The sequence below is a fragment of the Herpailurus yagouaroundi genome, unplaced genomic scaffold (assembly GCF_014898765.1).
Source record: "Herpailurus yagouaroundi ecotype Mexico unplaced genomic scaffold, PumYag 190, whole genome shotgun sequence".
NCBI classification, from domain to species: Eukaryota; Metazoa; Chordata; class Mammalia; order Carnivora; family Felidae; genus Herpailurus; species Herpailurus yagouaroundi.
In genome coordinates, this window is record NW_024412421.1 from 10,736,058 (window position 1) to 10,751,602 (window position 15,545).

At 54.0% G+C, this 15,545-nt stretch overlaps 1 protein-coding gene across 1 annotated transcript in view; it reads left to right on the forward strand.

Moving 5' to 3' along the window:
* ADGRG3 (adhesion G protein-coupled receptor G3) overlaps positions 1-12,339 on the forward strand; it is a 28,008-nt gene extending 15,669 nt beyond the window's left edge. Inside the window, exons 3-12 of the mRNA XM_040498132.1 lie at positions 1,261-1,396; positions 2,944-3,090; positions 3,947-4,081; positions 4,621-4,660; positions 4,830-4,930; positions 5,064-5,176; positions 7,480-7,760; positions 7,956-8,049; positions 9,359-9,642; positions 11,484-12,339. Coding sequence (XP_040354066.1) covers positions 1,261-1,396; positions 2,944-3,090; positions 3,947-4,081; positions 4,621-4,660; positions 4,830-4,930; positions 5,064-5,176; positions 7,480-7,760; positions 7,956-8,049; positions 9,359-9,642; positions 11,484-11,596 — 1,444 coding nt within the window. The 3' untranslated portion in view covers positions 11,597-12,339. The remainder of the gene's footprint in view (positions 1-1,260; positions 1,397-2,943; positions 3,091-3,946; positions 4,082-4,620; positions 4,661-4,829; positions 4,931-5,063; positions 5,177-7,479; positions 7,761-7,955; positions 8,050-9,358; positions 9,643-11,483) is intronic.
* The last annotated feature ends 3,206 nt before the right edge of the window (positions 12,340-15,545 follow it).

Genomic DNA, 15,545 nt, shown 5'->3' on the forward strand with positions numbered 1-15,545 from the left:
AAAGGGGCTGTGATAAAATAAATGGCAATTAACTTTTGTGTTCTCTGTACTTCTAACACTGGTTCAGTGCCCATAAGCCATTTCCCATACAGTTCAGCCTTTAGAGGGCGAATTCCCAGTATGTAGCCAGCACTCAATAAATGTGAGTTGGCACTCAAGCCACGCAATTATCATCCTACTGTTTGAAATACTCAGAGGATTATATAAGGAAGATATACAAAGACCACTGAGTACACGAAAAGATGCTCACCATCATTAGTCATTAGGGGAATGCAAATTAAAACCACAATGAGATACTACTTCACACTTACTGGGATGGCATCATTGCAAACAAAAGAACATAAAATGAAAATGTCAAGCGTTGGCAAGGATGTGGAGAAACGGAGCCCTCGAGCGTTGGTGTGAAAATGTCAACTGGTACAGCCGGGGAGAGCAGTTTGCCACTTCCTCGAGAAGTTAAACACAGAACTGCCATATGACCCAGCAATTCCACTCCTAGGTATATACCCCCAAAGAATTCCAAGCAAGTCCTCAAGCAAAAGCTTGTACTTGAATACAAGCAGCCCTGGGTATCATAGGCAGAAAGTGGAAACAACCCAAATGTCCATCAATGGATAAGTGTATATAGAAAATGTGGTATATTTATAGAATGGCGTTTTATTCATCCATAACAAGGAATGGAATACTTACACATGCTTATACAACATGTATGAACCTTAAGAACAGGCTAAATGAAAGAAGCCAGACACAAAGACCAGATATACAATTCCGTTTATAAGAAACTTCTAGAACAGGCAAATTCATAGATTAGTGTTTGCAAGGGGCTGAGGGAAGAGTGAAAGGATGGCTGCTTCATGGGTAGAGGGTTTCCTTCTGGAGGGATGAGAATGTTCCAAAGTTAGATAGCGATGGTGGTCACACAACACTGTGAATGTATTTAATGCCGCTGAATCGTGTACTTTAAAACGGTTAAAATGGTAAACTTTACGTTACGTATATATTGTTACCAAAAAAGACAAACACATAAACTATTCAGAGGGACTACTGGCCGGAATCTCCCAGAACGAGCCTGGCTTGCTCTCATGACACCCTGCTTCTCCCGCCGTGATCCCAGGGTCTTTTCTTTGATATTCTGGGTCACCCCTCCTCCCCCAGCAACCTGATGGTGGCTTCCTCGTCATTCAGGCTGGGGACCAGGTGAGTGCGTAATCCCAGCCTGCAAGACTCTATCTATTCTCCCTGATTCCCGGCCCTTTGCAGATACTGGCTGAAATACGAGTTCCATCTGGTGGAGAATCAGATGGGGATAGTGAATACGTCTTTTTTGAAGGCTGTTGTCCAGAGTGTCAGCACCAACATCTCAGAAGACCTGCTCTTCTCTCTGACGCCTTCCCAGGTGAAGAGGCCCCTGTCCCTGTTGGCTGTTTCTGGCTCCATTTCCCTCAGACGTATTTTTCAGAATTCTGAGAGACTCCTGGTCTGTGCTTGGTGCCCACCAAACTATATGCCTCGCCTGTCCCATTTGGTAGTGCTCTGCCACTTTGCTAATGGGTGCTAGGGAGTTACTGGGATGAGTGGATCCTGGTGACAGATTACCCAGGGTGGAGGAAGACGCATAGGGAAGATCATCAAATTGAGAGTCAGGGCATCTGGGTTCCAGTCCTGGGCTCCCCACCCCCTCCCTAGGTGTCTTCCAGGAAACCCCTTCCTGTCTCTGGGCCCCGGAGCCCTCATCTGTAAGATGAGCACTAAGGCTCCTCCAAGGTCAGAGGTTCCCTTCTGCCCTCCCTCCCAGGGAATACATTTGAAACCAGGTAAAGGCACACCTCACCATACTGCAAAGGGCCCCACAGGCAGACTCCAGATTTACACTGGTCTGGATTCAAATCCCGGCGCTGCCCTTTACCAGCTAATGTGATACTGAGCTCATGACCGAAATTTTCTGAGCTTTGGTTTCCCCAATCTGTAAAACGGTGACAGTAGTGCCCACTTTCAAGGTTATGGGGGGAGCAAGTGAGATAATGCGCAGGGAGTCCTGGGTGCAGGGACTTCACTCCCTTAAGGAGGGAAGCTGAGGATGATGTTCAGGCAGCAGACAAGTTGGCTATCATCAGGGTACTTCTAGGTCTGTCTGGAAAAGGAGTGATGAAAGAGAAGACCTTTCCCAACCCTTTATTTATGTGACCCAAGCAGCTGAGCCCTCTGCTTGGGGGCACCCGCTGGCCCCAGAGATCACCCCCATGTTCTTTGACAAGGGTCCAGATGGGAAGGACAAAGGTGGGGCTCTCGCCTCCTACCCTTAGCTCCTCCTGTTCCAGTGTCCACGGGGTGCTTTTGAGGCGGGACCAGTTGGGACCCGGCTGCAGCCCAGTGGACCAGTGAGGTCAGAGAATGAACAAATTACCAATGAAAATTAGTATTTTAACCATTCTCAGCTTTTACCAAATATGTCGTCAGCCAGGGGGGAAATCACATTCTATGTGTTTTGTATTCTCCTCCTCTGCTCTCATGGTCTCCCTTTCTGGGGGACTTTATTCTTTCCAGTTATTCCTTCATCAGAAGCCAGACACCATCACCATAAAACCCTACGTAATTACAAGGGCTGGCAGGAAGCTGGCCGACCCTCCCTCACACTTGTAAACTGAACTTCACCGACTTCTTTGGGCCTGACCCTGACGGGTGGCCACACAGGCAACTTGTTAGCTCCGTTCTCCATATTGGGAAAACTGAGGGTCCGTGAGGCTGGGGCTTGTCCAGGGGCTCACAGTCTGGACAGAGCAGAGCTTGCAGTGTGCCTCCAGGTGTCCTGCTTCTCAGAGTGATGCCCTCGGGCACCACCCCTCCACCCAATGCCTCAGTTTCCCCTCCCAACTAGGGGAATGGCAAGACGGGTGTCTTGGAACCCTGGGGGAAAGACGGGAGCTGCGGGGTCTGTGGTTACAGGTTCCAAGGCCAGTGACAGAGGAGGAGCATGAGCCCCCCGACAGAGTCCGGCTGCCCCGGAGTCTCTTTGAATCCCTGCAGGACAGCAGGTCGGTGGTCCGGCTGGCCATCACGCTCCTGGACATCGGTCCAGGGAATCTCTTTAAGGTGAGGAGAGGCCTGATGGAGGCTCAGGGCAGCTCAGTGGGTCAGTGCTCCGTTCACCAGGGACCTGTGCCCCAGCTTGCCCTCTCTTGGGTCTTTGCTGTGGGTCCCAACGGGGCTGGAGGAGGTGATGAGCCTCCGGAGAACGTTTCTAAAGCAGCCCAAGGTCATCCCAGACTTCTGTCCTCAGAGTCTGTGCACTGCAAACTCACACTGGTCACACACACTCAGATGTTTGGACCCCACGCACCAGTGTCCTTGGTTGGACCTGTACGTGTATCCCAAGCATTCATGTCCCCTTGTGTGTCCTTGTGCATGTACAGATGCGCATATTCTTTCAGACTCCTGGTGTGTATGTAATCGCGTGTGCTCCTGTGTGACCGTGTCCACACAAGCAAGGGTACCCAGGTTCTTGCAAATGTGTACCAGGCATGCCTGTCCAGAGGTGTGTAATCCGCTCACGTGTAGACATAGTGCACGATGAGTGCTGCTGTGGGCTGGTGCTCACCCCCCGTAGGCAGCCACTGCCCTCCAGTAGGACAGATGGTCTTTCTTCTAGCCCTACGCTCTCCACCTAAGTGGGCAGAGGAGCCCTGGGGCCGGCAATGGAGAGCTGTTGGCCGCATGGCTTTGTAACCGTTTGGCCTGGGGTGTTGGGCTCACTGGGGTCCAGCCTGGGCAGGGGACTACAGGGAGCAGCAGGAGGAAAGTCGCCCAGGATCCCTCGGTCCCCTGGTCCCCTAGCCACAGACTTTACTCTCTAGGCGAGGGTGATGGGTCCTGGACGTTCCCAGGAACCCCCACAGCGTTTGGTTGGGACAGCCCCTTCCTAAGCCCAGCTCCCCATCTCCCTCCACAGGGCCCCGAGCTCAGCCTGGAGGACAGCAGCAGCGTGTTGAACAACCGCCTGGTGGGCTTGAGTTTGGGCAATATATCTGTCAGCAGGCTGGCTGAGCCTTTGGAGATCACCTTCTCCCACCAGCGCCCACCCTCTGTGAGCCCCCAGTCCGGGCCTGGCTGCTACTAAGGGGCAGACAGGCGGGTGGTCACCCACAAGCACACAGGCAGACACGCATAGGACTCTGCACCTCCCATCCTTCGACAGCCACCCGGCAGAAGCCGCAAAGACCATACACACGGCTGTGCCCAGGGACACATGCCAGCTGCACACGAATGTCCATTTGACCCCCAGGTCCCCTCCCACTCGTGCTTTTGGGCGTGCACATAGGGCCTGGCAAACCCACCGGTATGCCACCCACATACGTGCTCCCTCAAAGGCACATGCACACAGACATGCAACCGTCCCACTCACAGCCCCACGCCCCTCACGCGCTGGTCCACGGCACTCCAAATGGTGCGATCCATGGTCCTGTGTGACCCACGGGGTGAGCCTTGCTTTCTACCCAATGCGCACTCAGCGGGGGGTGGGGGGGCACGCTGTCCTCTCCCCTCCTCTCCCCACACTCTCCTCGGCCCTCTCTCCTCTCCCAACCGCCCCATGCCTCCACCCTGATGCCCATTCTCTGGTTTCAGAACATGACCTTCAGCTGTGTATTCTGGGATGTGACTAAAGGTAGGCAGGGAGAGTGCGGGCTCCCTTGGCGAGGTGGGGGGCAGAACGCCACCGGCAGGGCCCCTCCCCCTCCCTTCCTTCCTCTCTGTTCCCCTCCCCTCCTCTCAGGTCCCTGCCACTCCCCCGTATTCCCATACACTCTCCTATGTTCTCCTCCCTTCCTCTCCAGGGTCAACAGGAGACTGGTCTTCCACAGGCTGCTCCACAGAGCTCAGCGCCAAGAGGACTGTCTGTCGCTGTGACCACCTGACCTTCTTCGCTTTGCTGCTGGTAACAGCTCACCCGCCCTGATCCCAGCAGTTCTGGAGGCACCGAGGCTGCCTGGCAGGGGCCAGGGGCTTTGGGATGTGTGGGGCCTGGCCTCTGACTGATGCGGTTCCGGTTCCGGGGGTGTTGCCCACAGAGGCCGATCTTGGACCGGGCCACGGTGCAGGCCCTCATTCGCATTTCCCAGGCTGGCTGTGGAGCCTCGATGATCTTCCTGGCCTTCACTGTTCTCCTGTATGCTGCCCTGAGGTGGGTGACCCCCCACCCCCACCCCATGTCTCCCTCTTGTCCGGAAAGTCAGGAGAGGTACAGGCTAGAAAGTACACTGCTTGTGCAGCATTATAGATATCCTCTCCAAACCCTAGTTTCCTCATCTGTAAAATGGGGTTGGGGGTTGAAATGTGTCAGAGTTATTTCAGTTGAAAGTGGCAGAAACTCAAAGTCACTCAAATATAATGGGGAATATGTGGTTCCTGTAAGGCAGCCTTCAGGCACGGTTGGATCCAGGGGCTCAAAAGACTTGCTCTCCCTCTGCTTCTCCCAACTTTGCTCTCTCCTTTGTCAGTCTTGTCAAGCAGCTTCTTCACATTCAGGGAGTCCCAGGCTTGTCTGCCTAAGCAGTGAATTTTCTTTTTTTTTTTCTTTTTTCTTTTTTTTTTTTTTTAATTTTTATTTTTTCAACATTTATTTATTTTTGGGACAGAGAGAGACAGAGCATGAACGGGGGAGGGGCAGAGAGAGAGGGAGACACAGAATCGGAAACAGGCTCCAGGCTCTGAGCCATCAGCCCAGAGCCTGACGCGCGGCTCTAACTCACGGACCGCGAGATCGTGACCTGGCTGAAGTCGGACGCTTAACCGACTGCGCCACCCAGGCGCCCCAACAGTGAATTTTCTAAACGAAGTTCCAGAATTAAAGCCTTTTTCTTTTAACATTTTGTTTTGAAATTGTTATAGACTGACAGGAAGTTGCAAATATACTACATAGAGTCCCACAGTTTTTTCCAGTGATAGCATTTTATATAACTGTAGTATTAATACCCAAACCAGGAAATTGGCATTGGTACAGTGCTACTAACTAGAATACAGTTTCCACAGTTTTTTACATGCATTCCTTCCTCTGTGCGTGTGTGTGTGTGTGTGTGTGTGTGTGTGTATTTCTATGCAATTTTATCCCGTGTATACCAGAGTTGAGTTTTGCTCTAACCTGAACCATTTGCCCATGATGGAACAGGTCACTGTGGTCAAGGGGTGGGTTACACTGATTGGCCAAGCCAGGTCATGTGCCTGCTTTTATTTGAACTAACAAAGGGTTAACCTCAGCCAAACTGCAGGGCTGAGAGCGGGAAAGGGGGTTCCTCAGGGAAACCCGTTCCAGAAGGAGGAGTGGGTGCCCGACAGGCAGAGATCACTGGCCTGTGCTCAGGTTCTCTGGGTCCAGGCCATGGGCGAGGGACCCACAGGAACTGTGGGCTTGAAGGAGCCTGCGGGAGCAGCCACATGCCCCAGCCTGCCCTGGACCCCAGCCTCCCCACCCGTGACTGACCTGGAGCAGCCCTGGGGTCTCCTGACTCAGTCTGGGGCCCTCTGACTGCCCTTTTCCACGTGCCTCTCTGCCTCTGTCACCATGCGGGCCTGGGCTGCAGCCCCCAGCAGCCCCACTCCCTCCATCTCAGAGCAAGCCGTGAGTGTGAGCGGTGCCACCCCTGTCCCCAACCAAGCCCCCGCCTGGGACACAGCCCCCATCCCCAATAAGCTGAGCATGACCTGCCAGCTGGCCGCGCCGCTGGACCCTGTGAGCCCGGCTTGGAGCGCCAGAAGGAATCGTCACCAACTCTCGAGGGTGGGCTCTGGCGTCTCAGGTGAGATGCACATTATGCCTCATGCTCCTGTCCAGGCAGCCCTGGGCTCTCGTCCCTCCAGTGAGAGCCCTGGGGATCTGTTTGCTAGGAATTCAGAGTGTGAACTCCACGGACAGGGAGTGAGCCTCCGGCCCTCTCCGGGCCTCATTCTCCCTACGACGTCCCAGCCTCCTGCACCCGTGCCCAGTCCCGCAGTCCATCTACTCACTCAACCAAATGCACGCAAGGCTGGCTCCGGCCTACTGTGCTAGCCTGAGGTCACAGCCAGAGAGGAGGGGGGTGGCAACAGTGAGCTGCGGGAAACTTCCAAATCAGCCTGGAATAAGTGGCAGTCAGAGACAGCTTCCTCAGAAGGAAAGGCCCGGGGAAGTTTTGAAGGAAGAGTAGGGAAAGGCATTGAGAGCAGAGGGAAGAGCAGGGGCAAAGTCCGGGAGGTGTGGAAAAGCAGAATGCACTCAGGGAATTGCAAGGAATGCAGTTTGGCCAGAGCATTGAGTCAAGGGATGAGGCCAGCAGGATCTGGACCCCACAGGACCCTGAGGGCCATGAGATGGCTTCTGCACCTGAGCCGGACAGCATCCACACTCCAGCTGCTGGCAGGGGCGGAACAGAGGAGGTGGAATGGAGAGGCCGTGGTGCCCCATGGGAGCTGCGTCCTCTTGCAGCCTCTCATTGGCCCTTCTCACCCCAGGTTCTACCGGCAGCGGTTCAAGTCAGAAGATGCCCCCAAGGTCCACGTGGCCCTGAGCATTAGCTTGTTTCTCCTGAATCTAGCCTTCTTCATCAATGTGGGGCATGGCCGTGAGCCGTCAGATGCCACCTGCTGGGCCCGGGGGGCCATCTTCCACTATTTCCTACTCTGTACCTTTACCTGGATGGGCCTGGAAGCCTTCCACCTCTATCTGCTCGTCATCAAGGTCTTCAACACCTACTTTGGGCACTATTTCCTGAAGCTGAGCCTCGTGGGCTGGGGTAGGTGCAGCTCAGACAGGCAGTGAGCATGGCTGGCCCTGGGAGGGGGACAGGAGGGAGAGCCGCCTAGGGCAGAGAAGGGGCTCTCTCTGTTGTACAGGCTCAGGACCTGGGGGATGGGCCGCTGGAGGGGATTTGGGAGGAGGACATGCCAAGGGAGCCCAGCAGTGCCGCAGCCCCTCCTGTTGTGCACAGGCCTGCCTGCCCTAATCGTCATTGGCACCGGGAGCGCCAACAGCTATGGCCACTATGCCATCCGCGACAAGAAGAACATGGCCACGCTGGAGCTGTGAGTGGTGGCTGTGGGAGCAGGGGTGACATCAGGTCCCTGGCTGCACATATCTGGGCCAGAGGGATGTGGGGAGAGGAGGGAATCCTGGGAAGAGAGACTGAGTAAGTCAAGGCAAAGGATCCTCCAGCTAGCTCATGGCCTGGAGTGGTAAACTGAGGACTGGATGGAGAAAGCTCAATGAGACAGAGGGTCTGAAATGGAGGAAAGCGAGCGGAGGCAGGATGCCTTGCTCTAGCCTGGGCCGCCACCGGCCCATATGGTACCTTTGGGCAAATTTAAAAAGGTGCTCTGCCAACCTGTCATGCCAGGGGCTCAGCCCCACCTGCCCCCTCAGCCAGCTGCCCTTGTGCAGGATACAACCTGCCCAACATTGGTGACAGCCCTGGTTCTCTCTGGGCTCTGCCTCTGAATTGCTGTGTGGCCTAGCCTGGCCCCTCCCAGGGCCTCAATCTCCTCATCTGTACAATGAGGTGTGACGAACATATTCTTTCACGCCTTTTGCCCTGCAGTGCGTGTTGCACGGGGCTGAGCTGAGCCTCCCCCAGAATGCCTTCCCTGGGCCCATGGCTCTGTGCTAAGAGAGGCTGGTGGGGCCTTGGTCTTGTTCCCAGGACCTCAAATGCAGGGGCCACAGGGGCTAGAGAGGTAACATAAGCACACGCGGTGGTCCAGGGGGAGACTGCAGTAGACTGGCAGTCACACACCCATCTATCGTCCCTCTGGAGGGCATCCACAGAGCTGCTGGGTGTCATTTTACAAGAGAAGCAGAAATCTGGATGCTTACGCCAAGCCTCCCACTTTTCAAAGGGTGGTTGTTAATTCAATTGTTTAACAACATGATGTGGGGCAAATAAAACATGTCTTTGGGCCTAAATTTGCCCCTTTGCACTCGCTGGTCTAGGAAGAATTTTATTTTTATTATTTTTTTAATGTTTATTTTTGAGAGGGACAGAGCACAAGCAGGAGAGGGACAGAGAGAGAGGGAGACACAGAATCCGAAGCAGGTTCCGGGCTCTGAACTGTCAGCACCCACTATGGGGCTCAAACTCACAAACCGCGAGATCACGACCTGAGCCGAAGTCGGACGCTCAACCGGCTGAGCCACCCAGGTGCCCCTGCCCTCGCTGGCCTAAAGAGATGGCAGAGAGGAGCCTTTTGACAGCCCCTTCCCAGGAGAATAGGGGGTTGGTGGGTAGCAGTGGGGGAAGGAGTCTTCTTGAGCACAGAAGGTCAGTTAGGGAAGACTGCGTGAGGCTTGCTGGACAGGGCCACCTCTCCAATCCCAGGGGCCATCTACTGCCTCCAGGTGCTGGTTCCGTGAGAAGACCGCTGTCTCTGCCCTCTACGTCACCGTCCATGGCTACTTCCTTATCACCTGCCTCTTCAGCGCTGTGGTCCTGGGCCTGGTGGCCTGGAAGATCTTCACTCTGTCGACTGCCACAGCAGGCAAGGAGCAGGGACCGAACTGGAAGGGAGTGCTCACCGTGCTGGGCCTCTCGAGCCTGGTGGGTGTGACCTGGTGGCTGGCCATCCTCACGCCCCTGGGCCGATCCACCATCTATGTCTTCGCGCTGTTCAACTCCCTGCAAGGTGAGGCTTCCGGGCCAGGGCGGTGGCGGGTTGCCTCACCTGCAAGGGGGTGCTTTGGGGGCACGGGGAGGAGGCAGACGGCGAGAAACAGGATTCCACTCAGGCTGGCTCAAATCAAGGGCTCTCCCAAGGACCCCAGGACGGGAAGGCTGACCGGCCTCGTGGGAACGGGTACCAGAGTCAGGAAAAGCCACCCAAACCGAAGCAGATACCGCCTCCGTCTTTTTCTCTGGAGCTGCGCGTAGTCTCTCACCTTCTGTCCCTTCCTACCCAGGCTCGCAGACGGCTTCTTCCACCCTCCGTGACCTCTGTCTAGGGAGGGTGCTCTGACTCAGTCCGGTCCGTGTTTTTAGGAGAGTCAAGGATCAGACTGAGCCATCTTGGTCCGGTCAGCTGTGACCTGTAGGGCAGGGTCACGTGATGTGATGGCCACATGACATGGACAGTCTGTAAGGAGTTGTGCTGGCAGAAGGAAGTGATTAGCAGAGGAAACGATGGGTAGGTGTGCTCCTTGCTCCCCACCTCGTCCTCCCTCTGCTTTCCCAGCAGAGGAGAAGGCACCCGGGGTGTGGGTGACGGTCCCCCCATCCTCCTCGCTCCTCACACTGTGCCATACACACAGCTTGGTAAATAATTAATGTATTTATTTTTGAGACAAAGAGCGAGAGAGTACAGGGGACGTGCAGAGAGGAGAGAGAGAGAATCCCAAGCAGACTCTGAGCTGTCAGCACAGAGCCCGACGCGGGGCTCGAACGCACAGACCACGAGATCGTGACTTGAGCAGAAGTCAGATGCTTAACCGACTGAGCCACCCAGGCGCCCCATCTTATTTTTTAAAGTTTTTAAAATGTTTACTTATTTTTGAGGGAGAGAGTGAGAGAGAGAGAGAGAGAGAACACAAGCAGTGGAGGGGCAGAGAGAGAGAGGGAGACCAAGGATCCGAAGTGGGCTCCACGCTGACAGCACAGAGCCCAACTCGGGGCTCGAACCCATGAACCGTGAGATCATGACCTGAGCCAAAGTCAGACGCTCGACTGACCGAGCCACCCAGGCATCTCACCAGACTTCATAATGAGTACCTGAGACAGTACTTGTGGGGGACAGAGTAGGCCTTCGGTCTGTGCGGACTCTGTCAGCAACAGCAGGCTCTCTGAGACGATCCCCGGGGGAAGAAACAGGAGCCCACATCTGGAACATCTGGGGCTGGGGAGGGACACACCTTGAAACTAGATTATATCATTATTCTTCTGGAGGTTGCTCTTAATATTTACGCCTGAACGCTTCACCCTACCGAGTTGTCTCAGCTGAGTGTGCGGGTCTCAGCCCATCTTTCTTCCTCCCAAACGCAACAGTCCCTACACTTCAGCTGCCCTTGAACGCTTCTCAATAGTTTATCGTGGTTAAAACTTGTGGTGTAAATTTCTTTTAAGCACACACAAAGTTTTAACTTTTCTATCAATGTCTGTACTTGCTACACTTCTGATAGCTCCCACCTTCCCCCTTCTTCTGGCTGGGGTGCATCCTGTAATCATCCTTCGTGGAGGGGGGTAAAGGAAGGTCACTGTAGTGGTGGCTGTTCTGTATGTCTGAAAATGCCTTTATCCTGCTCTTTCTTTTCTGTGATAGATGTACGCATACGTGATTTCATGGCCTCCGTTTTTCATTTCCAAGATTTCCATTTGGTTCTCTTTCAGGGGTTGGCTTCATTTTTGCCTGATTTTTCCATACGTGCTTGAGCTTTTGCAGTGGAGAGATTTCTCCTCCGGACGGCCGTCAGCCAGGCTGCCCAGCGCCCTGCCGGTCCGACCCCAAGCTCATCCAGTCCTTCTCCTTCCTGACAGGTGTCCTCATCTTCTGCTGGTTCGCCATGCTCTACTTCCCCAGCCGGACTGCCGTGGCCTCCTCTTCTGGCACCGCCAGAATTGACCAGGTCCACACCGCGTCTCAAGAATAGAGGGCCTCCCTGGGGTCAGGCTGGGAGCCGGCCGCACATTGTGGACTCGGCTCTGACTCCCTGTGTGAACTCAGGCTGCTCCTTGCCTCCTTCTGGCCTTCAGTTTCTATGTTTGTACAATGTGGCTGGCGAAGGGAGGTGATGGGGGCCAGTTTGGACCACCTGGCCTCAGTGGTTCCGTCCAGATACTTCTGTGGGTCCTAGAGTCCACAAATCCAGGATTGCGAGAGTCTGAAGACCGCTGCCAGCATAGAGCAGGTGCCCTCACCTGTACCTGTACCTGCACCTCCTGCCTACCGAGCAAAACAGCTCATCTCTGCCATTGGCCACCTCTGGTTTTAGTCACAGGGCACTCTGTTATCAGAATTGCCCCTTGAAGGAGTCCCAGCCTCTCCTCTTCTCCCTCTTACCACCACCCTCTCACAACCCCACCCTCTGGCTGCCTGTTCTCAGGCACTTGGACAGTTGTGCACTAGAGGTTTGGGTCTATCTATGGATAGATAAGCAGGAGCCCCTGCCACCGGGGGCCGCCCACCCTCCAGCTGTCTGGGGACACCGAATTTCAGAGAAGGCCACTTACTCAATAGTGGGTGTGACACCATAAGCAGGCTCCCCTCCCCACCCTGACCGCCACACGTGTGGCCTGACCTCTGATCTGCTGTCATAGTGGGGTGGAAGGCAGATGGTCCAGAGCTCCGCACACCTGAGGGCCGAGGGGCAGGGCAGGGGAGAGGGCTGGGCTGAGCAGAGAGAGGGCAGGCATTGCCCCCAGAACCTGAGCTCCTATCAAGCAGGTCCATCAGCCTCATTCACCGGTTCAGCCCAGCCCGAGCCTGGCACGTTTCAGGCCCCAAATAAATATCTGTTGTCTGAATAGATGGATGTATGAGTTTGGCATCAGCCTGCATGGTTCGGAGCCAGTGGAGTGTCTCAGGCCAGGCCCGGCTTGGGTACGTCACCTCCAGTGGCTGGGCCTCCATTTCGCAACTGTTGCTGGTTTCCTCAGTAGGAAACAAAAGAGGCAGAGATAAGAGAGAGAGAAAGCCAGCTAGAGAGAGGGAATTAACAGATAAACCAACACAAAGAAAGAAAAGAGTGGAGGGGACAGAAAGCAGCCCCCTGGCCCGCCCCACTGCCCACGATCATGCCCCAAGTCTAGCCTTGAGTTCCGAACCACTGGGGACATCTCACCTTCCCTACTCACCCCCACCCTCCCCAGTGGGCTTGGCCAAGGTCAAGCACCTGCTGTAGGTGAGAAGCTATTGTTGTCAGACCGTCCCCCACAGCCTCTGGGCCGCCAGCCATCTCCTGCTCCCCGATGACTATGTTGAGTGGACGCCCTCCCTTCTCCCTCCTCCCGCCCAACAAACAGATGAAAGACAGGAAGGCAGGGGCCCTCGCTTTATGCAAGTCGCTGTGTTCCTGGAAGGGAAATTCTAGGGTGTGGACCTTGCATCAGCCGGGCCACAGTATATCAGTGTTTGTGGACAAACTTGGTGGGTCTGGGGACTTACTTTCTTTCACTGACACCAATTTCTCACGCTGAAGGTCGTGGCCCTCTTACCTCAAAGTCTCAGAGTTTCTGAGGGCAAACCTTTGTATTCCACGGCTGCTTCATTGTCTGACAGGCCTGCCTCTGCCACTTAGGGGCTGTGTGATGTTGGGTGTGTCGCCTCACCTCTCTGAGCCTCAGGTGCCCCATCCATAGAACGGAAATCATCAAATTCTCGCCCCGACTTGAGAGCATTAAGTGAAGGGACAAAAGTAAAGTGCCGGGTACAGACACGGCAGGAATTAGAGACCCCTGAGGCTCACAGAAAGATCAGGTGGAACCCTTGTGTGAAACGGGAACCTTTGCGACCTGTGTGTAAAATAGGAGAGGTGTGAACCTTAAAAATCCCTTCCAGATTCCTTCTACAGCTCTGCCAAGTAGACCAGCCCTGTGTGGGGAGGAGAAAATGGAGGCCGGGAGACGTCTAGCAACCTGCCCAAGGCTATTCTCCAAGCTGGGCTGATGCAGAACGAGGCTTCTCTGGGTTGCTGATGCTTCCTCCTAGAGCATTTCCTGGGTTCAAGAATTATTGCCTCAGTCCTGGTCCCTGAGTCTCAGCGGAAACCCCGGGCTCTGGCTTTCCCAGTCCGACGTGGGGGCAGCCAAACCACGAGTCCCAAACGCGCGGGGTTTCCTGGTGCAGCTGGAGAGGGAAGATGGGAAGACGTGGTCGATGGCAGGGATGTGTTTCTTTTCCAGCTGGCTGTCTACCCCAGGGCCAGGCAGGGGCAGGGGGGCCGGGGTCCGTCATTACTTGGGGTCACTGCAAAAGTGACTCTGAGTGTCCAGCTGAGCATGTACTAAGGCCAGGTGGAGTGATGGCCAAAAGGCACCCCAAGGCCCGGTGAGGATGGATGGGGTTCCACTATCACCACGCGATCCAGTAGCAAACTAGGAGGTGGACAGCACCATGATTAAAAGCACAAAGTCTGAGGTCAGCCTGTCTGGACTAAATTCTTCCTCTGCAACTGGCCTTGGGCCAATTCCTCACCTACTGAACCCATAAAGCAGGGAAGAGCAGTAATTGCCCCACGGAATGGATGAGGCTTCCAAGAGATATGGCAGAGAGCCCAGTGCCCGGACCCCCGGCCCAGCGTGAAAGTGGCTAAGCCAGAGCTTTGCTTGGGCCACCAGCTTCTCAGGCCCTGGGCTGCAGTGGCCATCTGTGGCTGCAAGGAGGGTCCCCCAGCATGCCTCCATGGCTGGTTCTTCCTGTTCTGCTCCTGCTTCTTCATTCCTTGTATTTTTCATTACATTATAACAAATGTACAGGAAATAAGACATACTGGCTCTGTGCCAGATGGATAACTTAATATCGAAAGACAAAAGTTCTTCACAAATTAACCTATGAATACAACACAGTTCTAATAGATTCCAAAGGATTGTTTAGACTTCCCAAAAATGTACTCTAAAATTCATTTGGAGGAATATAGGCCTCAAATAGCTAGTCACCCTTAGTGAAAGAGGGCATGGAAAGAAGACTTGGTAGAAAGCTATTACGAGGCCATCATGGTAAATCCAACATGGGGTCTGAGCAGGGATAGGCATGAAGGCCAGTGGAAGACAATGAAGGGCTCAGCAGCAGACTTATATACACCTGGGGGACTTAAGACACAATATTAGTGGCATCACCAGTAAGGGACAGATGGTGTGATGATGGTGTTGGAAAACTGGCTTATTATATGAAGAAAAATAAAACGGGATCCATATCTAATTCTTCATCCAGAGATGGGCTCCAGGCAGAGTAAAGGTTCTAAACAAAATGGCAAAACTATAAAGTTAATGCAGTAAAATAGCTTTGTGACCTCAGGACAAGGAAGGACTTCTCAAACAAAAAACGATAAGCACGAAACGTCAGACCAAAAACCTGGTGAGTTTAAGTACATCAAAATTATGGAGTTTTTTTGTTGTTGTTCCATGGAAGACACCATAGGCGATGTTAGCCAGCATGGGACAGAATAGGGCGAGGTATTTGCAATATCTGAAGCCAGAGATTAACATCTGGAAGGCCTGCAAATCAAAGCAAGGATACTTCCCTAATACAGAAAAATGGGCTGAGGTTTTATAAGGCAATTTCAGAGAAGACAATATCTAAAAGTAAGAATTTAGCATGTGAAGACACATTTAAAGTCATCAGTGACCACAAACATTAAAAAAAATTAAAAAAATTTTTAATGTTTATTTTTTTGAGAGGGAGAGAGAGAGAGAGAGAGAGAGACAGAGCACGAGTGGGGGAGGGGCAGAGAGAGCGGGAGACACAGAATCCGAGCAGGCTCCAGGCTCTGAGCTGTCAGCACAGAGCCCAATGAGGGGCTTGAACCCATAAACCAAGAGATCATGACCTGAGCTGAAGTCGGATGCTCAACCGACTGAGCCACCCAGGTGCCCCCCCCCCAA